Source organism: Notolabrus celidotus, chromosome 4 (assembly GCF_009762535.1).
Source record: "Notolabrus celidotus isolate fNotCel1 chromosome 4, fNotCel1.pri, whole genome shotgun sequence".
Classification (NCBI taxonomy): Eukaryota; Metazoa; Chordata; class Actinopteri; order Labriformes; family Labridae; genus Notolabrus; species Notolabrus celidotus.
In genome coordinates, this window is record NC_048275.1 from 38571788 (window position 1) to 38599574 (window position 27787).

Genomic DNA, 27787 nt, shown 5'->3' on the forward strand with positions numbered 1-27787 from the left:
GTAGGTGGTTTCGTGGGCACATGAAGCTTAAGCTTCGAGTAATGAACCCTTTCTCGAACCAATTGGCTCAAGTGGTTCGAAGCCTCATGAGGCTTCATCTCACCATCACTAATGGCAACAAACTTACCTGTACCGCTCTGTCTCCACTCCCAGGGTGCACACGCAAAAGAGTCCCCGGGGAAACAGCAGCCTCTTTATCGTGTCGGGAGGGTTCCACCGGGAGATATGTATGGTGGGTTGTTAGTGCCAGAGACTTAGTTTGTTTTATGTCCTTTCTAGATTGTATTGAGGTTGTAAATGTATGGTAAGGACATAAGGGCATAAATAAAACAGGGGATTAATTAATCTTAATATTTGTTTGGTGTTTAGGTGAGTTTTAGAGTGTGTGTATTTTTAGCACCCCTCTTCATGGTAGCACCCAATTGGAGAGGGTATATAAGTGTGGGCTTTGTGTCTTGAGGGAGAGTCTGCCTGTCTTGGGCATGTGGCTGAGTACTCTGTTTTATTCGTGGTGTAAATTGTGCACGGAAAATAAATGCCCACAACTGGGTTTTTGCAATATTCTGCTTCTGCCTCCTTATATGGTCGTGACCGCTCCGAGGTCTTTCTCACAACATGTTTACCAATTGCGGGTAATCCCTCTTTTATCCCATCTACTTTGGATTCAGTTTTCACACAATGGAAAGGTCTGGGCATCAGGAAGGTTGGAGACCTGCTTGAAAACAGGAGCTTTGCCTCCTTCAACCACCTTCAGGTCCAGTAGGGTCTCCATAAGAATAACTTCTTTAGATACTTGCAGGTCAGGAACTATGTTAAAAAATATTTACCGACATTGGAGAATATTGAATCAGCAAGGTTTGATAGTTTTTTTCAGAGGAGGGGCAGGGACAGACATTTGTTATCCTTACTTTATAACTCACTGTTATCTGGAACATCAGCGTCTACACAGGGTATAAAAGCTCATTGGGAACTGGAGTTGGGTGTAGAGATTGAAAATGTTATCTGGGACAAAGCTCTAGATAACATCCATAAACACTCTGCCAACTCTAGACACCGCCTTATTCAATTTAAGATAGTTCACAGACTTCACTATACTAAAACAAAGTTACATACATTTTTCCAGATGTATCCCCACTCTGTGACAAATGCCATAGCAGAGAAGCAAACTTTCTTCATAGTTTTTTTGACTGCCCAAAATTAACTCTGTTTTGGTCGAGTATTCTCTCTTTCTGAAATGTTGCATGTCATTCTGAAACCTGACCCCCTTCTTGTGCCATTTGGAATTTGTGACCAGACTCTCCAGTTAGATAAAAGTCAACAGCAACTGCTGTCCTATGGACTCATAATAGCTAAAAAACTTATCTTGATGTTTTGGAAGAAAGCAGAGGCTCCACCTATCAAGGTATGGTTAGAAGAAATGGTAAAACTCTCTCATATGGAGAGAATTCGGCTCTCACTTTCAAACAATACAAGACTTGGGTTCCCCTTCTTCAATATATTGAATGTATTGAAAAAACAAGCTAAACTAATTACGGCATAACATTCATGGCCTCCTTTGCAGTGGCAGGAAGTACAGTCCCGACAGGGTGGGTGGGTATGGTGGAGGTGGGGAGGGGTGAGTGGTTTTGAGTATTATTTTTCCTCTATGTTGTTGTGGTTGTTTTTCTTTTAGTGTTACTCACTACATCTGTTGACTTGTATGTTTGTTTGTTGTTTTTGTTTTTCTTCATTTAATTGAAAAGGAGGAAAATATCTGTAACATTGGATGTTCTATTATTGCTACCTCAATAAAAAAAAAATTAACTAAAATTGCTATCATGAGTAATGAAAATTTTACTGGGAAAACTACCAGAATATTATTTTAATGGGACTGTTCAACCCAAAATAAAGAAGTCCATAGTTTTCCTCTTACCTGTAGTGTTATTTATCAATCTAGATAGTTTTAGTGTGAGTTGCCTAGTTTTGGAGATATCGGCCGTAGAGCCCCATAGAATACATTTGAAAAACTCAACAGTGATGTCTCTTTCCAGAAATAATGACCCAGTTACTCAAAATAATCTGCAGACCTTTTTGTGAGCAGTTTTATGTAGGTAGGAAAGTAGTTCCAGTAAGTAAAAAAGTAGTTCCTACATTATACTTGAAATGTGATTTTGTGATTTCAGATGATTCATGGGAATCAACCGAACCAGTGGCACCAAGACAGCAAGGCTGCTCAGTAAAAGAAGTGGGAAGGTCCTCGAGAAGTAGTGTAACGTGGTCAATCCTCATGTCGCCTCTCTCCTCAAGCGGTTAATGGATTTTGAAGGGTTTCAAGCCTAAGACATCTACAAAGATGAGTAGTTCTCTCATCCAACTGTGACTGGCTCTTGATCTTAAAGTTGCTCTCAAGTGGTTGCCAGTTTGTTCATTGTCACTAACTTTAGCTAGTTTTTCTGTTTTTCATCACTATCTTACAACTACTGAGATGCTGACACACGGCTCACAAGCCTTCTCAGAAGTGCAGATATAAAGAAAACATTCATTTTTATATTTAGTATATATGAATATTTGTCTGCCCAAAACTGTCTAGTATTTACACCTGTTGGTGTTTTTTGGTGCACCTTTTGGTCCACTCAGTGGATGGATGCCTTGCACTGGCACGGACAATTTTTCAATATTGTTGAACGTTAATATTATGTTAATGTCAATTGTATAGGAATTCAAAAAGTTTCTGAAGCAGTATGTGTTAAAACTGTTGTGGTTTTAATAAAACCTTTATATTTTAACAGCTCTGACTTTTGGTTTTATTTAACAGGTAAAGAGAATATACAGTAATTGAACAGCAAGCCTTGTCTTATTCAAAACATTTCACAATATGCATAATGTAAATAACAAAAAAATAACTATAACCATTCTACAGCAATATATTGTATTATGAAGTATTAACAGCTTTTTATTGGCAACTCCAGTTGCCAGGTCCATCCATCCATCCATCCACCCATCCATCCATCCATCCATCCATCCATCCATTTTCTTCCTCTTATCCGGGGTCCGGTCGCGGGGGTAGCAGTCCAAACAAATTGACCCAGACATCCCTCTCCCCGGCGACACTTTCCAGCTCCTCCTGGGGAATCCCGAGGCGTTCCCAGACCAGGCGGGAGATATAATCCCTCCACCGCGTTCTGGGTCTACCCCGGGGCCTTCTCCCAGTTGGACGTGCCCGGAACACCTCTAAAGGGAGGCGTCCGGGAGGCATCCTTATCAGATGCCCGAACCACCTCAGCGGACTCCTTTCAACGCGGAGGAGCAGCGGCTCTACTCCGAGCTCCCTCCGGATGTCCGAGCTTCTGACCCTCTCTCTAAGGCCGAGCCCAGACACCCTTCAGAGGAAACTCATTTCAGCCGCTTGTATCCGCGATCTTATCCTTTCAGTCATGACCCACAGCTCATGACCATAGGTGAGGGTTGGAACGTAGACCGACTGGTAAATCGAAAGCTTTACCTTCCGGCTCAGCTCCCTCTTCACCACAATGGTCCGATACAACGTCCGCATCACTGCTGACGCCGCACCAATCCACCTGTGGATCTCACAATCCATTTTACCCCCACTCGCGAACAAGACCCCGAGATACTTAAACTCCCCCACTTGGAGTAAAGTCTCACTCCCCACCGAGAGAGAGCAATCCACCGTTTTCCGGCAGAGAACCATGGCCTCAGACTTGGAGGTGCTAACTCTCATCCCGGCCGCTTCGCACTCAGCTGCAAACCGCCCCAATGCCCGCCGGAGGTCCCCGCTCGAGGAAGCCAACAGAACCACATCGTCTGCAAAAAGCAGAGATGAGATTCCAAGCTCCCCGAACTGGAGACCCTCCTCCCCCCGGCTGCGCCTTGAGATCCTGTCCATAAAGATTACAAACAGGACCGGTGACAAGGGGCAACCCTGGCGGAGTCCAACACGCACCGAGAACGCATCCGACTTTGTGCCAAGTATGCGGACACAACTCTCACTTTGGTCGTACAGGGACCGGATAGCTTGCAGTAGCGGCCCCCAAACCCCATTCTCCCGCAGTACCCACCACAAGAGCCCCCGTGGTACACGATCGTAGGCCTTCTCCAAGTCCACAAAACACATGTAGACTGGATGGGCAAACTCCCATGCCCCCTCCAGGAGCTGGTCCACTGTCCCGCGGCCAGGATGAAAACCACATTGTTCCTCCTGTATCCGAGGTTCGACCTCCAGTTGGAGCCTCCTTTCCAGCACCCTAGAGTACACTTTTCCCAACTGTGCCGCCCAATAATACCCGAGTGGGTTGGGGCACTTGAGTCCCCCTCTATCATAAGGCAAGTACAGCAGTGACAGACGCAACCTGGATCGTCTATTGTTCCATAAGAATCTAATGAACAGTTTCTTAAGATGAGAGAATAGGTTACTCGGAGGTGGCAGTGGTATACTTTGAAATAGATATAGCAATTTAGGCTAAACATTCATTTTAAGGACATTTATCTTCCCTATTAGCGACATTGGTATGGATGACCATCTATCTATTGAATTTTGGACTTCATGCATTAGTGGTCCATAATTAACATCAATAATGTTCTCCAGACCGGGTACGTTTTGAATACCCAAATATATGAAACAATCAACAACTTTAAATTGAGAAGCTTCTTTAGGTGGAGTTTTTCTTTCTGAATTATTAAGGATCAGTATTGAAGTTTTAGATTTGTTTATCTTGTAACCTGATATACTTCCAAATATCAATATCAGCGCTAGTAAAGCAGGGATGGATTTCCCCATATTTTTAAGGAAGACAATTACGTCATCTGCGTATAATGCCAGACGGTGTTCCCGCTCCCCTATGGTTATTCCAGAGATAGATCTATGAGTTCTCACTGCAATAGCTAGTGGTTCAATTGATAAAATAAACAATAAAGGGGATAGAGGATCTCCTTGCCTGCATCCTCGTTGTATTTTTATAGGTTTAGAGGTATTACTGTTAGTCACAATTTCTGCATAGGGTTCTGTGTACAGCATCTTAATCCATTTTCCAAAATTTCCTCCTAGGCCAAATCGATTCAAAATCTCAAAAAGGTATGGCCACTCCACCCGGTCAAACGCCTTTTCTGCATCTAATGACAGAAAAGCAGTATCTGGTGCCCCCCTTAGGCTATGGAGAATATTTAAGATCCTTCTAACATTATAGAAGCCCTGTCTGCCTCGAATAAAACCACACTGATCATTTCCAACTATCCTTGGTATTATGTCCTCAACCCTTTTTGCTAAAATTTTACACAGTACTTTCAAATCAGCATTAAGAAGGCTGATTGGCCTCGTATTAATTGTTGTTTTTAAAAAGAAAACAATAAATTGGTGTAATGTATATACAACAAACAACTGTAAAAGGTATCCTGTAATATACTGTATTTATTTTACAGTAATTAACAACACAGTTTACAGGACTTTATTGGCAACTTTTTTTGCCAGGTATTTATTGTAAATTCAACCGTCAACTCGGCTCATGGCCAACAGTGTATGGCCATGAGCTGTGGGCCAGGAACGAGACAACAAGATCTCAGATACAAGCGGCTGAAATGAGTTTCCTCTGAGGGCCTCAGAGATGGGTTAGGAGCTTGGACATCAGGAGGGAGCTTGGAGTAAAGCCGCTGCTCTTTCACATCCAAAGGAGTCTACAAAGGGACTACATATCCCATCTGGCATGTGAATGCCTAGGGATTCCCCAGGATGAGCAGAGGGGTATACTACGAAGCGAGTTCAACATATCCTAGATACCTTCTCCTGATCCAGCTTCACTGAACCGGACAAAGGAGATCACACTATCTGTCACATGAAGCTGATTATCAACATGTTGAGTCAATCCAGAATTACCCTGAGCAAGTTCACATGAACGGGGTGGAGGAGAAGGCAAAATGTGACCAATCAAAGACACGGGCAGTCTGCCGTCAGCACATCCACATGTTTTTCTAACACTGCACTGACAGGAAGAAAATATGAAGTTAAACACACAATCCAGATTAACTTCAACACAGCTGTGTTTGAAACATGAAGGAAGAACTGAGAGATAAGACAAAAACTGTTTGAATGCGCAAATAACATCTTATTTCTCATCATTAGTGCAGATATATCTGACTATAATAACTCTGTTTATTCATCATTAGATATATCTGACTATAATAACTCTGTTTATTGATCATTAGATATATCTGACTATAATAACTCTGTTTATTAATCATTAGATATATCTGACTATAATAACTCTGTTTATTCATCATTAGATATATCTGACTATAATAACTCTGTTTATTCATCATTAGATATATCTGACTATAATAACTCTGTTTATTCATCATTAGATATATCTGACTATAATAACTCTGTTTAATCTCTGACCTGATCACTCTGATGTAATCTTGTCTTGTGTGTGTAAGTTGTAGACTTAATATTTCAGCTGCAGTCCTGATGGTATCAAACTGAGCGCTGTGGTTAAAGGACTAATACAAATGAGAACATGATTCAAAGTGATAGGCATGCGCAGTTTTATATTTAATGCAGTAAAACGATTTAATCTGAATAATCTGACTTCAGACTCTGTTTATATATGATGTCAGGAGTGATAATCAATAACTGTCATCAGTATTTATATATAAAATCATACAGGTAGACAGAGTGTCCTGCCCGTCTCTTCCCCACTGCGGGATGGCCACAGTCCCCCCCCCCCCCCCCCCCCCCCCCCCCCCCCCCTCGCAATCAGCTGACAGAACTCCGTGATTGAGCGAGCTGATTGGTCAGTGGGCAGAGTTTTCTCCAAACTGATCTCTGATCCTGGACATAACCTGCTCCAGAGCACACACACACACACACACACACACACACACACACACACACACACACACACACACACACACACACACACACACACACACACACACTCAAACACACACAGACACACACATAAACACACAGACACACTCAAACAAACATACCAACACACACACACGCACACACACTCTAACACACTCATACACGCACTCAGACACACACACCTACACAATTTGTATGTATTTTCTGTTTTTATATTTCATATTTCTGATTGTTGATTGTTTTAATATTTTACCTTTCGTTGTTTTTATTCTTACAACATCATCTTTTGTTTTTTAGTCTTTTTCTCATTTGTAAAGCACTTTGTAACCTGTTTTGAAAGTGCTACATAAATAAAGATTATTGTTGTTGTTGAATTTAAGCTTGATGTCGTAGGGTCCAGGGTTTTGGTCCCCACTAAAATATCAGTCCCAAAGCTGTGAGTGGGCTAACATGTTTCAGATCCCACAATGTAACAAATACAAACACACACACACACACACACACACACTCAAACACACAGCTGTATTTTTCTTTTGTTGTTAAAATATTACGTTTCAACCAAGTACTGCATGGTTTTGAAACTTTTCTAGCTTGTTAAGGACATATAGTAAAAAAAAAAAATCTCTAAAATTTTAGGGGTGCTGGGATTCAATTTAGGGGTGCTTCAGCACCCCCCAAAATGGGCTAGAAACGCCCATGCTTCAAACACAAGAAACTTAAACAGAGAATCATCAAATGAACTCACAAATAAATCAAACTAAGATATATATTAAAGGAAACACGGCCTCACCTCTCTCCCTTTAGGAGCAAACCTCCTCTGTCTTTATAGGCTGCTCAGTCCCCACACTAACTGCAGCAGAGTGTACTAAAGCACAGGAAGGACTGTCACATTTCTCTTAAGCCCACAATATCAAATCAAACATCCTTTATTTAACTGAAGACACAGAAAACAAGTCAACCATAGACTTCTTTCACACCTTTCACAGAACAGGACAGAACAGGAAACCCACACAGTTTGATATGAGCCGCTGACGTTAACGATGACATCAACACTTTGTATGAACTCAAGAAAAACTGGGCTGGCTCCTCTCTCACTGCAGGAGCGCACGCTGAACTGAACAGACGAACTCAACAAAGGAACTAACAAAAGTAAGTAAACGGACACAGAAACAACCAATCATAATGTTTCAACCTGAAAGTTCATCAAAGTAACTCCAGACTGTGTGTCTGCTCTTCCTTTGCACTTTGATGTGAACGGTTAATGCTAACACAAACACACGTCAGCCGTATGTGCTGCCGTGTTCCAAAAGAGGAAGTGGATTATAGCCAAATGAAGAAATGTTTGAAGCAGAATGGGATATGTAAATGAAGATTTCAGTGAGCAGTGTAGAATAAGGAAAAGGTCTCTCCCACTTTGTCCCAGGTCTGCCCTCAGAGTCCTGAAGATTATTACCTCTATGTCTTTGTATATTCAGTAAAGTGATATTTGAAATCTAAAACCTGTCTCTGAGTGTCACTCTGAGCGGTCTCACATGTCCTGACACGAAGTCTCTGCAGGTTCCTGTTGTCTGTGTGCTTTGAGCTGGACTCGGCTTCTGGTTGTAGGTCAGGCTGATTTCATGTTAACAGTTCTAGACTTTGTTCAGTGGTAGACAGACAGACAGACAGACAGACAGACAGACAGACAGACAGACAGGCAGGCAGGCAGGCAGGCAGGCAGGCAGACAGGCAGACAGACAGACAGACAGACAGACAGACAGACAGACAGACAGACAGACAGGCAGGCAGGCAGGCAGGCAGTCAGGCAGTGGGTGAAATTAATCACTGCCCCCAAAAGTTCCTAGACCTTTGAAAAGTACTTCCCCCGAGCAGGGACTTCACAGGGGGAGATTAACTACCCAGGAACTAAATTTAGACTCTGGTTCCTGCTATCCAAACGCACATAGGTCCTTAAAAGGTCCCTCTTGCAGATTAAGATTAAACCTTATTCTAACGTTAAGTGTGTTTTATCTCACGTGGTGAGTACTGGAGGATCTGGTAAACAGGATGTGCGATGAAATGCGGTCAGCACTCTGCTGCTGCTGACAGATGTGAACTGTGAAGAGAGCATGTGATTTATGAAACCACAAACTGGAAGTAACCAGCAGATACAGCTTCTCTGTGTCAGTCAGCAGAGAGAAGACTCTGTACTCTGTCGGCTCTAGGGGTGAGCCCGACTAAGGATTTGCTTAGTGGAATCTGATCCATCAGATTTTGCCCATAGTCGATGAATAGTGGAATGTTTGTTGTTTTTCCTTATTGACCCAAAGTCTGCATGATGGTGACCGCATGACAATATTACACATAACCCTTTACAATTAAGAGACTCGTAGCTTAAAGTAAAAGGGACAACAGAATATTATAAGTATAAAACTTAGATTTTTTAAATCTATATTACAAAAACAACGAGGTGATGAAGGAGAGAAAACTCAAATAAGACCACCATCCATTAAACATGGAACAACGCTCCACTATAGAGTAAAGAATCAGGAGATATTTAAACAGTGTTCACACAGAGGAGAGCAGCACTGCAGAGGGTAGTTTGTCCAACTTAAGACTAAACATTTGTATAATGTTCAAAATCAAACCTGAACCAGCTAAAGGGTTTTTAAATCTCTTAACAGAACCTTTTAAAACAGTCTTTCATCACGTCTTTGTCCGCTTGAGTCTTTTCAAACTGTATGTGAGGAAAACCATCGTGTGTACGGGCAGAAGTGCGCTCCTGTCTTTGTTGACTGTAAATCCTGTCTTTGAGAATATCCTCTCTGATGGTGTGGAGGTGGATGGGATGCTGTGGATTGTTTTTGAGGCTTCAGACAGCTTTGGGTATCCCTGCTCGTTCTTTTGGCCCCGTACAGTTTTTGTGTGGTCCGGTAATCCTTGATCTCACAGTCCTCTTCATGAAGCTGCTCCTCATCTTCATCACTAGTTTTTAGGATCAACTGAAGTTTTATTTCCTGACATTTTGAGCTACCATGAACGTAGAAAGATTTAAAGACCAGCTGAGGTACGTCTGCTCCACAGGTCCCCGCTAAATGGGAGAGTCCACCTTTAATTACCAGGGGAGATTTAATTACCACTTTAAGGAGATTTAACACTTCAAGAGCTGTTCTCAGAATTACATTCAATAAGTCTATATTTATATAAAAATAGAATATATGAGACACTGTTTTTACGGGAAACAGGAAAATAATGTAAAATTAGACATTGAGCACCCCCATGGTTTGAATGGAATGATCCACGTTTCATATGCAAATATTCCACTATGAGATTGGCAGTCGACTAAGACTCGTTAGAACGAATCGTCTAATATTCGACTATTTGGGGTCACCCCTAGTCGGCTCTGATCTGTTCCTAAAGGTATTTTATGAACAAGACAAAGACTTGTTTGTTGGTCCATCTCCTTATCTACAGTTTTTCCACCACAGTCTCTCTCTGTGGTTCTTCTACAGGTGAAGCAGGAAGTGGATCTAAATTGACCTGGTGAGTACTTCCTTCATTCTTCCAAACATCAAAGTGGAAGTTTTCTCATGTCTTCATGTTGAACTGAACTCTAAATGGATCCAGATGAGCTCTGGAGTCAACAAGAAGGAACGCTTCATCAAGAGAATATAATGAACGTGGATCCATCTGGTGGTAGAGGCAGGAATGACACTGTGTCAGAGAGCAGTGTGTGTCTCTGTGGTGTAAAGCTTGTTGTGATGATGAACATGTTGTGTTTGTGTGAAGGTGGAAGCTCTGCTATGAATCAGTGTGAGGACGGAGAGGAGGGAGCCCCTCCCTCTAAAAGCACTCCGTGTGGGGAACATGAAGCTCAGAGGTGAGAGGAGGATCTCTACCTGTCCATGACTCTGCTCCATGTCAGCACTCAGCACTCACATCACTGTGTGTGTGTGTGTGTGTGTGTGTGTGTGTGTGTGTGTGTGTGTGTGTGTGTGTGTGTGTGTGTGTGTGTGTGTGTGTGTGTGTGTGTGTGTGTGTGTGTGTGTGTGTGTGTTTTGAAGGCCAAAGCAGCAACATGTACCAGACTCTCCTGGGCCAGGACCTGGACTTGGACCCAGCTGTGTGTCCTTAAAGAGTGACTGGTCTATGATCATACGTCATGATTTCAAATCTGTAGAGATGAGTGCTGATGAGCGGTAAGCCTCTCAAAGTGAACTTCCTGTTGTTGTGTGTGAAACCTTTGTAACTGTGGTTGGTGTTTTCTCTGTGAAGGTGAACATTAGTCACTGGTTGTGTTTCTATCAGGATCAACACAGTAAACAGGATTGGAGGCAGAAAGAACTGTACTCAGCATGTAGTATCTTCATGTGTGTCCTGTGTTTGTAGGAGGATCCAGCAGTGTTTCTACCAGGATCCACTACATAGAATCTATCACATCAACACTGTGTGTCATTATATTATATACACTACATGATGTTATATTTGTTCCACAGAGGTCAGAGATCAGAGGCTCCCATTGGTCAGTCTGCCCAGCAGCATCAAACACAGCTGGACTCCATATTGATGGTGAGTAAATGTACAAACACAGCTCCTCCTGAGAATCAGAGCACACACTCTGAAGCCTTGCATTTCTGAGTGGCACACAGTCAGAGGTCAGAGGTCATGCTGCTCTCACACAGACTCAGACTTTGGCAGCAGAGTTCACAAAGTGAACCCTTTAGAGGAACATGTTTACTCTCTGCCCAACATCCAGACTCTCTCATAACTTCTGAATGACGAGCAGCAACAGTCACATTATGTGCTGCTTACTTTTGTTCTAAAAGGTGGAAATCTTGAGCTTCAACATAGAACAATTAAATCTTAACAAGCATGTCATTGTGAGTAATCAGTTAGGTAAGCTAAGGATCATACTGGTTAACATTACATCTTAATAGCATGTTAGAAATGTTGGAAAGTAATCTAAAGTAACTTATAAGAGGAAGGTACCATGCTGATAGAAACAGCTGCTACTGAAGCTCAACAGTCACCTCAGAGAGATTCTTCAGGACTGAGTTCATGGCCTTTTTATACACTTTAGTGAACTATATTTTCAGTATGATGTACTGAAAATAAGTTAAAGGTCAAAAACATAAGTTTGGAAGGCATAGATATCTGTTGTATTGTAATGTTGTAGTTTTATAGATGAATAGATCATTAAATGTCCCATGTTCTGATGACATCTCAGACACAGTTTGAAGTTCCAGCTTGTTTTAATAAATGAAAGTGGGTACATTAGTTTGTGCACAGTGCAGCTTCTCTTTCTTTAATGTTTGAAAGTAAACCATGCCTAATAGCTTTCATTTTGGCATTTTCCTGGTTATGTCACTTTATTAAAGGCAGTGTGCACTTCACATTGTTATTAGCGTTTCCAATACGATACAATTTCATATATGATACCACTCACAAGTTCCTCACTACTTGAGCAGTTTTTATTTAGGTACTTACAGTATTTACTCTTACTAAAGTACTTGTTTCTACGAGTACTCTTACTTCTACTTGAGTAACATCATTAGAAAGTAACAGTACTTTTACTTGAGTACTGTTTTGGTTTACTCTACCCACCTCTGTTTAAACGACAGAAACACTTTGCTTCATGTTAATGACAGCTGCTGCTTTCAGCTTCACTCTAATAAACACATCAGGTCTAAAGTCACTGCAGACTTTTTCTTCTCCAACAGGAAGTTCATTTCATAGAAACTTGATTTGTAGAAGACAGGACCATCCACAGACTAAGTCCTGAAGCAGCATTGTGATCCAGTCTCCATGCTGGACTCTGCAGACCAGCAGGCTCTCTGTCTGTCACAGATAATCTAATGTTCTATTTTGTTCTGCTCCAGCTGCTCCAGGAGAACATCATCAGTTTTGTAAAGACCGAGCTGAAGGAGATCCAGAGAGCTCTTAGTCCAGATTACCCAGGATGCTTCGAGAGTCAGAGGGAGGATGAGGATGAAGAGCAGAGGAGGAGCAGAGAGGCCTTTCTGGAGATCACTCTGCACTTCCTGAGGAGAATGAAGCAGGAGGAGCTGGCTGACTGTCTGCAGAGCAGTAAGAGGATTTGAACACATTGAACATGATGAAGAGGAAATGTTAATATGATGCACACATTTGTATCACATCTATGATTATTTTTTCTCCTTATGCACAGCCAGTCTGCAGAGGGTGGTGTTGTGGAATGTTACCCCTTCTTGAGCCGACAGGAAAAGATCTCCCAATGCATCCTCACATTTCTCAACAGAGAGCACAGTTTTTATCTTTGTCTTGTCTTCAAAATGTGTTACCTTCCACTTTTTCATTCCAGGAGTTGAGCTTCCCAGTTTTCTCTTCCACTCCAAAGCAGCTCTCCAAACCCAGGCTGACAAGCTTTGTCAAACTGCTGAACTTTCTCACCTCAACAAGCTTTCCAACTACTGAGCCAGGAGATCTTTGAAGAGGAAGGGTTACAGGTTCTTCTCTACTGGGTTGAGGGTTGCTCTGCTGTGCATCCCTCTGTTTGATCCTTGCTTGCGCTCTTGTTATCGCTGCTTAAAAATGACTTTCTTTGGAGTCTCTCAACGCCCTCCTTGGCATTTGCTGCAACTTCTCTGGCTGATTTCTTTGGCAACTCCTCCACTGGAATTCTCAGAAATGAAAGTCCATTCTGCCACTCAGACTCCTCTTGCAGATCCTCTGGAGTTGCTCCTCTTGTAATGATGTCAGTGATGTTCAGGTCCCCTGGAATCCACCACCAATCCTCAACAGATCCAGACTTTTGAATTTCTCCAACTCTGGTTGTGAAGAAGGTTTGATATCCATAACTGTCACGTTGGACTGCTCCCAAGATAGTTTGACTGTCCAATAGGTGGAACCATCAGTCCACTTCTATCCTACTGTGCCTTTCGATGTATCTGATGACGAACAGCAAAGACTGCACCACAGATTTCCCTCTGACAGGTTCCCCTTTTTGGATTCAACCAGTCTGATCTGGATACCTGACTCTGTCTCCCATCTGAAGTACACCACGGCTGCAAAGCTCTTGTCACTTCCATCAGAGAATATTATTCCTGTAGGTTTTCCAATGAGTGAGGCTTCTGTAGAAGGTGATTTTGCTCAATTGCACATACGCTTCATACAACTTGACTGCTTCCTCCCTTAGGCCTGCTGAAAGTGGTTTGTCCCAAGTTTATTGGGAAAGACTTCCGCTTCCTGGAATGCCTTCCTGATCAGTATGGCCCCTTTCTGCTTCAAGGATGTGACAAGGCCAATTGGCTCGTGGCCTGCTTCTTAGCTTAAAAGTTCTCATCTGCTTCTAGGGTCAGGAGACTTTACGCTCACCTCTTCCTCTAGAAGGTCTTGGCCCACTCTCATTTTCTTTTTCTTCTTTGAGAAGTTGATGGAGGTAATCACATAAAGCCTGTCCTCCTCCACCAGATATCCAACTCCCAGGGCCTTTCCCCCAGGGGCCCCTGTTCATTGATCTAGATCTTTCTTGATCTGCATTTGCTCCTGCCTCTCACTTTGCCCTGAGCAAACCCAGGGTTTGAGGAAAAACCTCCAGCTTCCAGGATTTTCACAACATCCACAGTTCACTTGTCTAGTCTTCCCTGGTCATTGTGGGACGTCAAGATATCATCCAGTTAACTGTCCTTTTCTAGGACTACGCTCCTCTTCCAGGTGTGAAAACCTTGCTGTCTCCCGCATAGCCAGCTGTGCCATGCATCGTGCATGTTGATCGCCAATGTTGACCCTTGTTATGGCGTATTCACCGATGTCTTCATCCTCATGATCTCTCCAGAGAAACCTGTGGAGGTGCATCTCCTGGTCCTCCAGCCACACAGAATTATACATTCTCTTAATGTCTCCCAGGGCTGCAGACAATCCTCTTCTGAATCTTGGGAGAACTCCTCGGATTGGGTTGAGAACATCAGGCCCTTTCAGCAGCAGATCATTCATACTTTGACCTTTGAAATGTTGACTGCTGTTCCATACGAGGCATACTGGTGTTGCAACAGAATGGGGGTTTGGTGCCACCAGGTGGCTTACATACCATACATGTCCTGTCCAGTTATCCATTATCTCCATGGTGAGGTTCTTTACTGCCCCTCTTTCAACCATTTGATGCACCTGTGCTGTGTAGGCTGTGTGCCACTCTGGCTCCTTCTTCAGTTGTCTATCTTTGTCCTGAGGAAAGTGGCCTCCACTCCAGTCCTGTTAATGGGGAGAGAGATTGGATCCACAATCCAAAGATATTTTGTGTCCCAGTGTGGAGCATTACTGTGAGCATCTGCTTGCACATAGGTAAGGCCTTGGTTTATGATTTCAATCTCTTTCTCTTCAGTCAGTCATTTCTTTCCCTCCAGACTGACAGTTACCACATCGACATCCTCCACACTTCCATTTCCACCACTCCAGGAACTCTTGCTAGCAACTGTTCTCTATTTCAGGGCTGCTGTTCTCATGGAGCGTGCAAAGTGTGTTTCTGATTTGTGCGCCGCTACCTCAACTTCCTCAAAGCGATCTGGGTGAGCTCCAGCTACAGTCTTCCCCAGTGGGCTCTCCCACAAGACAAGGTCACCCACAACCTTCACTCTCTGGGGGGCGAGTCTACCTTCTTGGTGGTTGATGAGAAGCTCAATGTTTTCTGGTCTTCTCAGATCGTCAAGTTCTTCATCTGGAAATAACTTTTTGAGCTGCTCAGGCTTGATGAAGATATCTCCTGCTGCTAACCCTCATTTACCCCTTTTCCACCGAGGCAGTTTCAGGGCCGGTTCGGAGCCGGTACCCGATTGAGAACCGGTTCTTCGTGTTTCGACTGCCAGCGAACCAGCTCCCACCCCGGAAAACTGGTTCCAGAGCGGCTCCAGCTCTTTGCTGGACCAGAACCGCGAACCGCTTGCGTCAGGGGCGAGGGGTGGGGTTATCATGGCCAAAAACAAACCAAACAATGCGGTGCTAGGCAACAGACCGTCATGCTTGTGCAGTCTCCACTTTGTCGGGCAGTTTTACGGTTTCTAAAATCAACTGGGCTGTATGCCAGAATATAAGTAGGTATTAAAACCTAGCCTGTGGAGGGCAGCATTACACTCCCCAGTGTACAGCCTGCCGGAACCTCATTCGAAGAAGAAGACCGTCATGCCGACTCACCGGGGCCTATAACTCCAAAGAGATCCTGGAGTCGATGGTCGATGAGTTGCTCAACATCCAGAGCTCTACTGAACTTTAGAGCTCTACTCTAAACATGTCTTCTGCTGTGTTGTATGCAGAGAGGCAGAAATCTCGTGAGATTTTCTCATCCACACTGTCCAAAAGTTGCATCTTTTTGACTTCCACTGAGCCTGACAGTTCTCCTTGCTTTTGCAAGCTCCCCCAGTCTCTCTTCCATCTGTGGAATTCTCTCTTGCAACCATGGAATTTGGGCAAACTGATATGCTTAATTCTCACAATGGGCGTTGTCTGTGTTGCTGGTGTGGTTAGGTCCACTGCTGCAGCCATAGCTGTCAAAGATTTCCTTTTTCCCTCCTCTTCAATACTTTGTGCGAAGACAAACTCTCCTCTCCTTGCTTCAAGCTGAATACTCTCGGCTCCCTGGTCCGTGAATCTGCCAGATCAGCTTTCTCTGCTGCTGGGATCCACAGATCCCAGGATTTCAGGCTTTGAGTCACTTTTTTGTGACAGCCATCACTGTTCACTGCAGATACAGGTGTTGCAGCAACCTTTTCGCAGGCTTTTCCTGCTTCTTGAAGTGCTGTCCTTAACTCATCTTGACCGTATCGAGACCAGAGATTATTCTGTACAATTTGTCGTACCTCATCCATCTTCGCCTCACATTCATTGACTGTCTTCTCCAGATCAACTTCCTGTTGCTTGCTTAGAACTGGATCCATGTCATCGGACGTGCTTGCTTCCATGTCTGCCAGCATGCTGACTCTGTAGTCGTCATTCGCTTCGCTGACATGCCTTCCCCCCAGGCTGAGCTTCTTGAACTCCTCTCTGAGCTCACTCTCACCCATGCTCTTTGCTCCTCTGCCCAGGAAGTTTGCTTGCTTGGTGAATGCACTTTTCACCGGAGTTCTCTCCTGCTTCAGCATTTTCACACTTTTCCCAAAGGCTTCCTCCGCCATTTTGTGAAGGTGTTATTTCCAATTAGGTTTTCCTCCATCATTGACAGCTTTACAAGGCTGTTGGTCCTCCTGTCTTCACTGTGGTTTACAACTGTCAAGTTATGTTTGTTTTTTTCTCAGCTCCTGCCCTAACTTGAAAAGGCCTGGAACACATGAAAGAATGCTGGGACAACTCAAATCTGCTTTTTCCATTTATTTTAACTCTTCACATTCAGCTTATTGGTTTCAAAAGCAGGATTTGTCAGGTTGTAAACCTTCAGACAAACAAAAGACAACAATTAATTAATTAATTAATTAATTACAGTAAACATTTATTTAACAAATATCCTTTTCAATTTAATAAACAACAATTCAAATAATGTCAAACAAAATCAAAAAGTCAATTTCCTACCAGTGGCCTCTTTCAATGTTCCTCAAGCTGAAACCCTCCTTCTCTGTCTGAGTCAGTGTGCTCTCTGAGACAGACAGGTCCAGGCAGCTGTTTTGTGTTGCACTGATTGCAGCCGAGTCCACTGCTTCCTCTTCCAGAGAGTGATCTTGGTAGGTGCCAGCATAGAGATATAATGTCTAACCCATGTCTATGGGTGCCAGGGTTTCAGCCCCTTGCCACCACCCGCTGGATTGCAGTGAGCAGTGCTTGGACATTTCCTCAGCTTTGACTGAACAATGTCTGAAAGTGTAGATTCATCAGACTGATTGTAGCTTCAGATTATTCATCACATTTCTCTTTTGTTCTTTCAGGAACTGTTCCAGGGTGCAGATGTAAACTGAAGTCTCACCTGAAGGAGAAGTTCCAGTGTGTGTTTGAGGGGATCGCTAAAGCAGGAAACCCAACCCTTCTGAACCAGGTCTACACAGAGCTCTACATCACAGAGGGAGGGACTGGAGAGGTCAATGATGAACATGAGGTCAGACAGATTGAAGCAGCATTCAGGACTCCACACAGACCAGAGACCACCATCAGACAAGAAGACATCTTTAAAGGCTTACCTGGAAGAGATCAACCAATCAGAACAGTGCTAACAAAGGGAGTGGCTGGCATCGGGAAAACAGTCTTAACACAGAAGTTCACTCTGGACTGGGCTGAAGACAAAGACCACCACGACATCCAGTTCACATTCCCCTTCACTTTCAGAGAGCTGAATGTGCTGAGAGAGAGAAAGTTCAGCTTGGTGGAACTTGTTCATCACTTCTTTACTCAGACCAGAGAAGCAGGACTCTGCAGGTTTGAAGAGTTCCAGGTTGTGTTCATCTTTGATGGTCTGGATGAGTGTCGACTTCCTCTGGACTTCCACAACAATCAGATCCTGACTGATGCTACAGAGTCCACCTCAGTGGGTGTGCTGCTGACAAACCTCATCAGGGGGAACCTGCTCCCCTCTGCTCGCCTCTGGATCACCACAAGACCTGCAGCAGCCAATCAGATCCCTCCGGAGTGTGTTGACATGGTGACAGAGGTCAGAGGGTTCACTGACCCTCAGAAGGAGGAGTACTTCAGGAAGAGGTTTAGAGACCAGGAGCAGGCCAACAGAATCATCTCCCACATCAAGACATCCCGAAGCCTCCACATCATGTGCCACATCCCGGTCTTCTGCTGGATCACTGCCACAGTTCTGAAGGATGTGCTGAAGACCAGAGAGGGAGGAGAGCTGCCCAGGACCCTGACTGAGATGTACATCCACTTCCTGGTGGTTCAGACCAAACGGAAGAGCATCAAGTACGATGGAGGAGCTGAGACTGATCCACTCTGGAGTCCAGACAGCAGGGAGATGATCCAGTCTCTGGGAAAACTGGCTTTTGATCAGCTGCAGAAAGGAAACCTGGTCTTCTATGAGTCCGACCTGACAGAGTGTGGCATCAAGATCAAGGAAGCCTCAGTGTACTCAGGAGTGTTCACACAGATCTTCAGAGAGGAGAGAGGACTGTACCAGGACCAGGTGTTCTGCTTCATCCACCTGAGCGTTCAGGAGTTTCTGGCTGCTCTTCATGTCCACCTGGCCTTCACCAGGTCTGGACTCAACTTGATGGAAGAACAACCAACGTCCCCGACCTCTAAAATCTTTAGAGACAAACCTAAACTGAAACGTCTCCATCAGAGTGCTGTGGACCAGGTCTTACAGAGTCCAAACGGACACCTGGACTTGTTCCTGCGCTTCCTCCTGGGTCTTTCACTGCAGACCAATCAGACTCTCCTGAGAGGTCTGCTGACACATACAGGAAGTAGCTCACAGTCCAATCAGGAAACAGTCCAGTACATCAAGAAGAAGATCAGTGAGGATCTGTCTGCAGAGAGAAGCATCAACCTGTTCCACTGTCTGAATGAACTGAAGGACCGGTCTCTAGTGGAGCAGATCCAACAGTCCCTGAGATCAGGACCTCTCTCCACAGAGAAACTGTCTCCTGCTCAGTGGTCAGCTCTGGTCTTCATCTTACTGTCCTCAGAGAAAGATCTGGACCTGTTTGACCTGAAGAAGTACTCTGCTTCAGAGGAGGCTCTTCTGAGGCTGCTGCCAGTGATCAAAGCCTCCAACAAAGCTGTGTGAGTTCATGAGGGAGACATTTGAAATAGAATGAATTCTGTTCATGACAACTGAAACCATTTGTTTGTTCTCATCATCTTCTTCAGGCTGAGTGGATGTAACCTGTCAGAGAGAAGCTGTGAAGCTCTGTCCTCAGTCCTCAGCTCCCAGTCCTCCAGCCTGAGAGAGCTGGACCTGAGTAACAACCACCTGCAGGATTCAGGAGTAGAGCTGCTGTCTGCTGGACTGAAGAGTCCACATTGTAAACTGGAAACTCTCAGGTCCGGTTTCCTTCTCATAATGTTTATGGTTGTTTGTATTTAAATGGTCCAAACTTCAACACTTTGCTGACTGTATGTTTTTATTTCTAACTCCAGGCTGTCAGGATGTCTGATCACAGAGGAAGGCTGTGCTTTTCTGGCCTCAGCTCTGACCTCCAACTCCTCCCACCTGAGAGAGCTGGACCTGAGCTACAACCATCCAGGAGACTCTGGAGTGGATCTGCTGTCTGCTGGACTGGAGGAACCCCTCTGCAGACTGGATACACTGAGGTATAACAGACAACAAGAACTCAAACACTGAATGTGTGAAAGAAAACATCTCATTCACTAACAAAGATCTTGTTGAGTTGAAGTCTTTTCAGAGGAGTGATTGGACCTGAGTCAGAGAACACACAGACCACCAGAAGACTATCAAGTAGAACAAATCTATCCAATAGAAAGATCCAGATCTGGGCTGTAAAGACATTCTTGTTTTAGCCCTGATGGCAGCATGGTTCTGAAGGTGGACATGTCAGGCAGTCAAACACTTTGATCCAAACTGAAACTTTCCAACAACTACTGACTGTGTTGAGATCCACTGTGATCCTCTGATGGTTTCTTTCACACTATCAGCAGTTTGACACATTTGAACTTTCAGAGAGAGATTTAAGACGCTCTCTCTCTCAGAGATGCACTAACTCACTAAATGTAAGTGAATGATCATCTTTCATGATCAGCTGATTGATCAGGTAACCCACAGCTGCCCTGTCTTCTTAAAATGACGTTAATACCAAGCAGCAACCTCCAGTCTCAAACGATGAAGCCCATGCGGAAGTGTTAAAAACTGCAATACATCAGGAATCCACTTGAGGCTGGCTGCAGAAACACCAGAAACCACATAGACATGAATGGGAAAATGACGATCTTTGCAGCATTAAAGGTGACATATCACGCTTTTTTCATCGATATATATTGGTCTAAGAGGTCCCCAAAACATGTCTTTAAAGTTTATGCTCAAAAAAACACTTTGAAATCAGATTTTGGCATGCCTGAAAAGCCCTCTTCTTCAGTCCTCCTCAGAACACTCTGTTTTCTCTCTGACCACGCCCCCTCAGGAAGAGGATGTGCCCTCGGCTCTCCAGCACGTTGATCTAATGTTTACATGTTGGCTGAATATACACGGCTGCTCACAGATCACGTTACTTTAACCCTCTGAATCTGATCCAGAATCTGATCCTGACGGAGAGGCGCCTGTAGCAGGACCTTTCTGAACGATTGGTCACAGATTTAGTGTTTCTTGTTGTTTTATTTGTCAGTATGTAGACGTGTGTCTTAGTACACAGCTGCAGCTACGATATGTAGCTATGCTAACTAGCGCTAGCACTTATCCATGATAAATAAAAATCATCCACTAGATCTTCAAATCTGCAGACGTGGGGAGTAAAACCGACCTTTGTGTTTATTAAGACGGCCTACAACTAGCATGCCTCCCTCCTAAGCTCCTTGTTAGCACACATTTGTGCAGGGAATGAAAAACGGAGGCAGAGTTGAGTTGTATTTTATACAGTCTATGGGCTGAACAAGCTCCGAGTTCTGACTCTGTGACAGACCAGATATTGTTGTTACGTAACAAAAACACCTTTCGGCTCGAAACGGCTGGTTTCACACACATTTACAGAAAGGTGTAGAAATCAGAACAGGGGCAGAATGGATTTTTTTCATTCTCGGGGGGTTTCTAGACATGCGAGGGACACATATTTCAGGTAGAGAACCATTAAAAAGTCCATTTTGCATGATATGTCACCTTTAATAAACATGTTTACAGCCTGGTTCAAAAAACGGCTTGGCCCTATGAAGTTAACCTCTCTAATGGCACACACTGTACGGGGGGTGAATTTTTTTCTAACTTGACAGTTCAGAAGATATTTAGATTTCAAGTTTTTGCCCAAATAAGGACATGACTGACGTGACTCCCGGTCTGGAACACATAGCTGTTGACTAGGAGGCTCACACTACGTCACAATCTGCCTGGTTGAGTTCCGCGTTTCCAATATGGCTGCTGCCGTCGATTGGCTTCAGAACAGCTCTCAGGAACAGATTGGTGACGTCACAGATACTACGTCCATATTTTATACAGTCTATGGTTAATACACATCTGATTTCTGACAGTTACTACGTTTAGAGAGAATGAAGAGGCCAACTGAACCAGCTTCTCTGTCAGCATGGACAGTAAAGGTTGTGAATGAAGATACATGAGGACTCTCATCAGTGTTGACACCGTACGTCTTTGTAAAATGTCCTCTGATAGTTCATTTGTTGTTTTCAACATGTGATCTTGTAGTCCACTATCCTGTGTGCTGACTCAAGCATCACTTCTTTTATGGTTAGAAACAGAATTAAAATCGCAAGCGGCTATGAACGGGCCCTCACACAAGCACTGCCTGATGTGCACCATTGTCTGATGTGCTGCACTTTATGAGGCCTAGGCTGAAACTGAGAGCATACTTGTGCAGTTATCAGCATAGTGTACATTGCAGTACTGCCTGTCACCAGTAGGTGGTGTTTATCAAAGATCATTATAGAAAGAGTTGTGATCACAAGCATGTTAAAAACATGTTCTGAGCGAAGATCTCCTTGTCTCCAATAGGTGGTGCTATTCATATGGGCATAATTTTTATGTAGCTAAGTTAAGGCTAGGACCATGATGACATTTGCAAAATCAGTACCATGTTTTTCCTGTGGGTGGCGCTATGGCTGTGGCAGAGAAATTAACCCATAGATGTGTTGAGGGATGGACCCTGATCATGTGTATTTAACTTCAAACAGATTGAACACTGTATGAAGGAGCTATAAGTATTTCCTGTTTCATGATGAGACATCAAAATTTGAGGCTTCACCAGAGACACACCCTTCAACTGCAGGTCACAGTCTGACCTGTGATGCTTCATGAAGGTGCGAAGGCCGTTTCTGAGCATGTTTGAAAAAAATAAACTCAATAGAGGAGGAGCTATACACCACAAAGTACGATGTGACTTCCTGTGGCCAGTAGGGGGCGCTATAATATACATGTGGATATTTGCATATCAAGTAGTTCAGGCTGGGGCACTTATCATGCATGAGCGCCCTGGTCCTGATCCAACATTGTATGTGAGAGAAAACCTCCCTCTGCCACACCCACATCCATTGACTTAGGAAGATTCCTTTGATAAATATTCATCTCCAATGTGACTACTTCATGCTGAGTGACGCGGGAGTTGATTGGATTAAAACTGTAGGACCTGAAACTTTTTGCTGGCAGTAGAGGGTGCTTTGAGATATTGGTGAATATTTGCCTATAGAGGCGTTCAGGCTGGGACAGTTATCAGGCATGAGCGCCCTGATCCTGATCCAACATTGTATGTGAAAGATATTAATGTTTAAAGTTTTTGGCAGATTGCCAAAATTACCTTCAAATTTGAGCCTCTGCCACGCCCACACCCATTGACTTAGGGATATTCTTTTTGATAACTTTTAATCGACAATGTGTCTACTTTAGAATGTGCTTGGTTGGGGGCTGATTGGAGCAAAATTGTAGGACAAGTTGGCATAAATACACTGAAAAAATATATAAACCCAACATTTTTGTTTTTGCTCCCATTTTTCATGAGCTGAACTCAAAGATCTAAGACTTTTTCTACGTACACTAAAGGACTATTTCTCTCTAATATTGTTCACTAATTTGTCTCAATCTGTGTTAGTGAGCACTTCTCCTTGGCAGAGATAATCCATCCACCTCACAAGTGTGGCATATCAAGATGCTGATTAGACAGCGGGATTATTGCACAGGTGTGCATTGGGTGGCTACAACAAAAGGACACTCTAACATGTGCAGTTTTACTGTATTGGGGGGGGGGTCAGAAAACCAGTCAGTATCTGGTGTGACCACCATTTGCCTCATGCAGTGCAACCCATCTCCTTCGGGTAGAGTTGATCAGGTTGTTGGTTGTGGCCTGTGGAGTTATGGTCCACTCCTGCGGTGCCAAGTTGCTGGATATAGTCAGGAACTGGAACACGCTGTCGTATACGTCGATCCAGAGTGTCCCAATCACGCTCAATGGGTGACATGTCTGGTGAATATGCTGGTCATGCAAGAACTGGGATGTTTTCAGCTCCCAGGAATTGTGTACAGATCCTTGCAACATGGCGCCGTGCATTATCATGCTGCGACATGAGGTGATGGTCGTGGATGAACGGCACAACAATGGGCCTCAGGATCTCGTCACGGTATCTCTGTGCATTTAAAATGTCATCAATAAAATGCACGCCATACACGCGGTCCTCCATCTGCCCTGTAAAGAGAAAACCAGGATTCATCCGTGAAGAGAACACCTCTCCAAAGTGCCAGACGCCTTCGAATGTGAGCATTTGCCCACTCAAGTCTGTTGCGAGGATGAACTGCAGGTGGAGACCCCGATGAGGATGACGAGCATGCAGATGAGCTTCCCTGAGATGTTTTCTGACCGTATGTGCAGAAATTCTTTGGTTATCAAACCCATTGTTGCAGCAGCTCTCTGGGTGGCTGGTCTCAGACCATCTTGGTGAAGATGCTGGATGTGGAGGTCCTGGGCTGGTGTGATTCATGGACGATTCTAGGATCAGATGTTTAGGTTCTGAGCCGGGCAAGATAAATTTCACTGTTTTGCACATTTTAATGCAATTTCATTCCCACATTTGTGAAAGAAAGTATAACACTTTTTGGGAAAGTCTGTGACTAAACCATCAAATCTGCTAAAGGGTATTTAAATGCCGAGCCACAGCAAAAGAGGAAGGGATTGGAATCATAAAAGAAACCTATGGTAACCCTAATTTCTGGGGGAAGACAACTCATTGTGATGCAGCAGCTCCTCAACATACACATAAACAGTATGTGTGTTTCTGGAGTAAACTAGCCCCCTATAGGGAGTGCCAAAAACACCAAAAATGGACATTGGAGTTATTTTTTGGACTTTCATTTGAAATGCAATGCACAACATGTAAAGCATGGTGGAGCCGCTGTATTTTTGTTGTTAAAATATTAAGTTTCAACCAAGTACTGTATGGTTTTGAAACTTTACTAGCTTGTTAAAAAGGACATACAGTAAAAATAAATTAAAAATCTCTTAAGTTTTAGGGGTGCTGGGATTCAATTTAGAGGTGCTTCAGCACCCCCAAAAATGGTCTAGAAATGCCTAGGTTTGGTTACACGTGGTCTGCAGTTGTGAGGCCAGTTGGATGTACTGCCAAATTCTCTGTAACACCTTTGGAGGCGGCTTATGGTAGAGAAATGAATATTCAATTCACGAGCAACAGCTCTGGTGGACATTCCTGCAGTCAGCATGCCGATTACACGCTCCCTCAAAACGACATCTGTGGCATTGTGCTGTGTGATAAAACTACACATTTTGGAGTTTCCTTTTATTGTTGCCAGCCTAAGGCACACCTGTGCAATAATCATGCTGTCTAATCAGCATCTTGATATGCCACACCTGTGAGGTGGATGGATTGTCTGCCAAGGAGAAGTGCTCACTAACACAGTATGAGACAAATTTGTGAACAATATTGGAGTGAAATAGTCCTTTAGTGTATGTAGAAAAAGTCTGAGATCTTTGAGTTCAGCTCATGAAAAATGGGAGCAAAAACTAAAGTGTTGCTTTTAGATTTTTGTTCATTGTACATACCCTTGCGAATCAGATGTCAGAATTTCAACTCAAATTTCTGCGCTTCCTGTTGATTTCACAACAACGTCAAGAGGCTTTTTTGTAGGTCTTGGCATGATGCTTATGCAAAAAAACGTTCATGCATGTATGTTGAACCATCATGAGGGGCCTGGCCCTTTGAAATTTGCAAATTCAATTTGCAAATTTCAAAGGGCCAGGCCCCTCGTGATGGGATTTTTTTCATGAAACCATCAAAATATCAAAATTTTCGCCAGGCCTGATGCATGTGCAATTTTTGGGGACATTGGGGCACGTTGAGGCATGCAAATTTGGGATTCCAACGGCATAACAAAAAAAGAAATAATAATAGTAAATGTAAAATAATTATGAACCACACCACAGTTCAACTCTCCAACAGATCTGTTCATTTATTGGTCCATAGAGGCAAACATCAACACTCCTGGCTGACATGGGAATGTCTTCTCTTCTTGATTTGATTGTCTCTTTGTTTTGTGAGCCATCAAACCCTCAGAGCTCCAGAGAAACGCCTCCTTCATATATTCACCCTCAGTGAACACCTGTCCATGGTCTGCAGTGCAGTGAGCAGTGCTATGGCTGCCTTTGGTAGGGGGAGGCTGTCAGCTTGGTTCCCAGACCTCCACACAGCACGTTTGATGGATTCAGTCTGGTCTTCATCCTCAGAAGATTTCTCCTGCTCAGAGAAGTCTATTTAGAATCTCTTTTTAAAGGAGGAAAAGAAAGTCTCCATGTTGGAGGACAGAGCAACAGCCAGCCTTTGCTTTTGAATCTTTGACTTCTTCTTCTTCTTTTTCTCTGAGTATCTCAACACTGTCAGAAAAAGAGACAGAGTGATGGAGACAGCTGGCTCAGATGAGTTTCAGACTGTTTCTCTGTCACAGGGACAAACTGAGGAACACTGCTTCATGTTGAACAGCAGGTAGGACTCATGTTGGACTGAACGTCACTCTGACTGTGTTTCTTCCTCCAGGGTGGGCCATGGTGGCAAGCAGTGGTTAAAACCTGGACTGAAGAAGTGTAAGTGTGGAATCAGTTTGACTCATGAGGACCAAACAGCAGACTGTCAGCTAACAAAGAATAAAGCCTTCAGGTGTGTCTGATGATAAACTGCTGCTGTGTTGTGTCTTTGTCTCTCCATCAGATGTCTGTGAACTCACTCTGGACTCAAACACAGCACACAGCAACCTCAGACTGTCTGAAGACAACAAGGAGGTGACACTTTTGGGAGAGGATCAGTCATATCCTGATCATCCAGACAGATTTGAGGCCTGGTTTCAGCTGCTGTGTAGAGATGGTCTGACTGGTCGCTGTTACTGGGAGGTCGACTGTAGAGGAGAGGTTTTTATATCAGTGAGTTACAGAGGAATCAGAAGGAAAGGATACAGTACTGACTGTGTGTTTGGACTTAATGATCAGTCCTGGAGTCTGATCTGCTCTGATAGAGGTTACTCTGTCCGTCACAATAACATAAAAACAGTCCTCCCTCTCTCCTTATCCTCTGACTCTCACAGAGTAGCAGTGTATATGGACTGTCCTGCTGGCACTCTGTCCTTCTACAGAGTCTCCTCTGACTCTCTGATCCACCTCCACACCTTCAGCACCTCCTTCACTGAACCTCTGTATCCTGGGTTTAAGTTGTGGCCTGGTTCCTCAGTTTGTGTGTGTTCAGTGTAGCAGGGAGAGTCTCCTCCTCTCTACACACACACTACACAAACTAACACACACACACACACACACACACACACACACACACACACACACACACACACACACACACACACACACACACACACACCCTTCAGCTGATGATGTGACTGTGTGTCTCAGCAGTATGAATGTCTGTTAATAAAGAGCACGACTCAATGGAAACCTGGCTCACTGAACTTGTTGACATCTCATGGCCCTATTAGAAACATACTACCTAGTGACTATTATGTTTATACCTGGGTATGCTCACCTTCAGGCCATTCTCAAAGCACTGAAGCCCTATTAGAATATGCTAACTAGGTTACTGCAAGAGACTTAATGAATAGTATTCGAACCCAGCAACCACCTGATATGCAACGACATATTCCGGCAAGGCAATTTCGAGATTTCTTAGATTCAAGGGTTGCTAGAACTCATTAGCTTTTGTGCCCCAAAATCTCTTTCTTATGAAGTCTGACATGTCCTTGGTACGTGGATGATGACCATCGCCCAAGATATTTCAAGGTCATGCAGGAAGAAGAAGAGCTGCAGTTGTGGCGGCGCCAATTCTGAGGGAGTGAGGTGAATAGCTATCCTGAGGCAGACCACATCTATGGCATGATCGCACAGCTTG

At 43.8% G+C, this 27787-nt stretch overlaps 2 protein-coding genes and 1 long non-coding RNA gene across 3 annotated transcripts in view; 1 reads left to right on the top strand and 2 right to left on the bottom strand.

The window, feature by feature from the left end:
- Positions 1 to 171, bottom strand: part of LOC117811267 — a 3440-nt gene extending 3269 nt beyond the window's left edge. The window contains exon 1 of the long non-coding RNA XR_004630965.1: positions 128 to 171. This is a non-coding gene — a long non-coding RNA (uncharacterized LOC117811267). The remainder of the gene's footprint in view (positions 1 to 127) is intronic.
- LOC117811873 (NLR family CARD domain-containing protein 3-like) overlaps positions 1 to 27787 on the bottom strand; it is a 197907-nt gene that overhangs the window by 153150 nt on the left and 16970 nt on the right.
- LOC117811260 (NLR family CARD domain-containing protein 3-like) lies at positions 7930 to 27340 on the top strand. The gene is made up of 11 exons (XM_034681435.1): positions 7930 to 8005; positions 10348 to 10378; positions 10625 to 10715; positions 10900 to 11034; positions 11332 to 11404; positions 12715 to 12922; positions 17716 to 19513; positions 19601 to 19774; positions 19871 to 20044; positions 26438 to 26484; positions 26609 to 27340. Exons 3-11 carry the CDS (start codon positions 10639 to 10641, stop codon positions 27139 to 27141), a joined length of 3219 nt encoding a protein of 1072 aa, XP_034537326.1. The 5' UTR covers positions 7930 to 8005; positions 10348 to 10378; positions 10625 to 10638; the 3' UTR covers positions 27142 to 27340.

Coding starts and splice junctions, on each gene's coding strand:
- LOC117811260 (XM_034681435.1), top strand. CDS start 10,639: ATGAATCAGTGTGAGGACGGAGAGGAGGGAGCCCCTCCCTCTAAAAGC. Junction 12,923..17,715: donor GGCTGACTGTCTGCAGAGCA/GTAAGAGGATTT, acceptor TTGTTCTTTCAG/GAACTGTTCCAGGGTGCAGA. Junction 26,485..26,608: donor AAAACCTGGACTGAAGAAGT/GTAAGTGTGGAA, acceptor TCTCTCCATCAG/ATGTCTGTGAACTCACTCTG.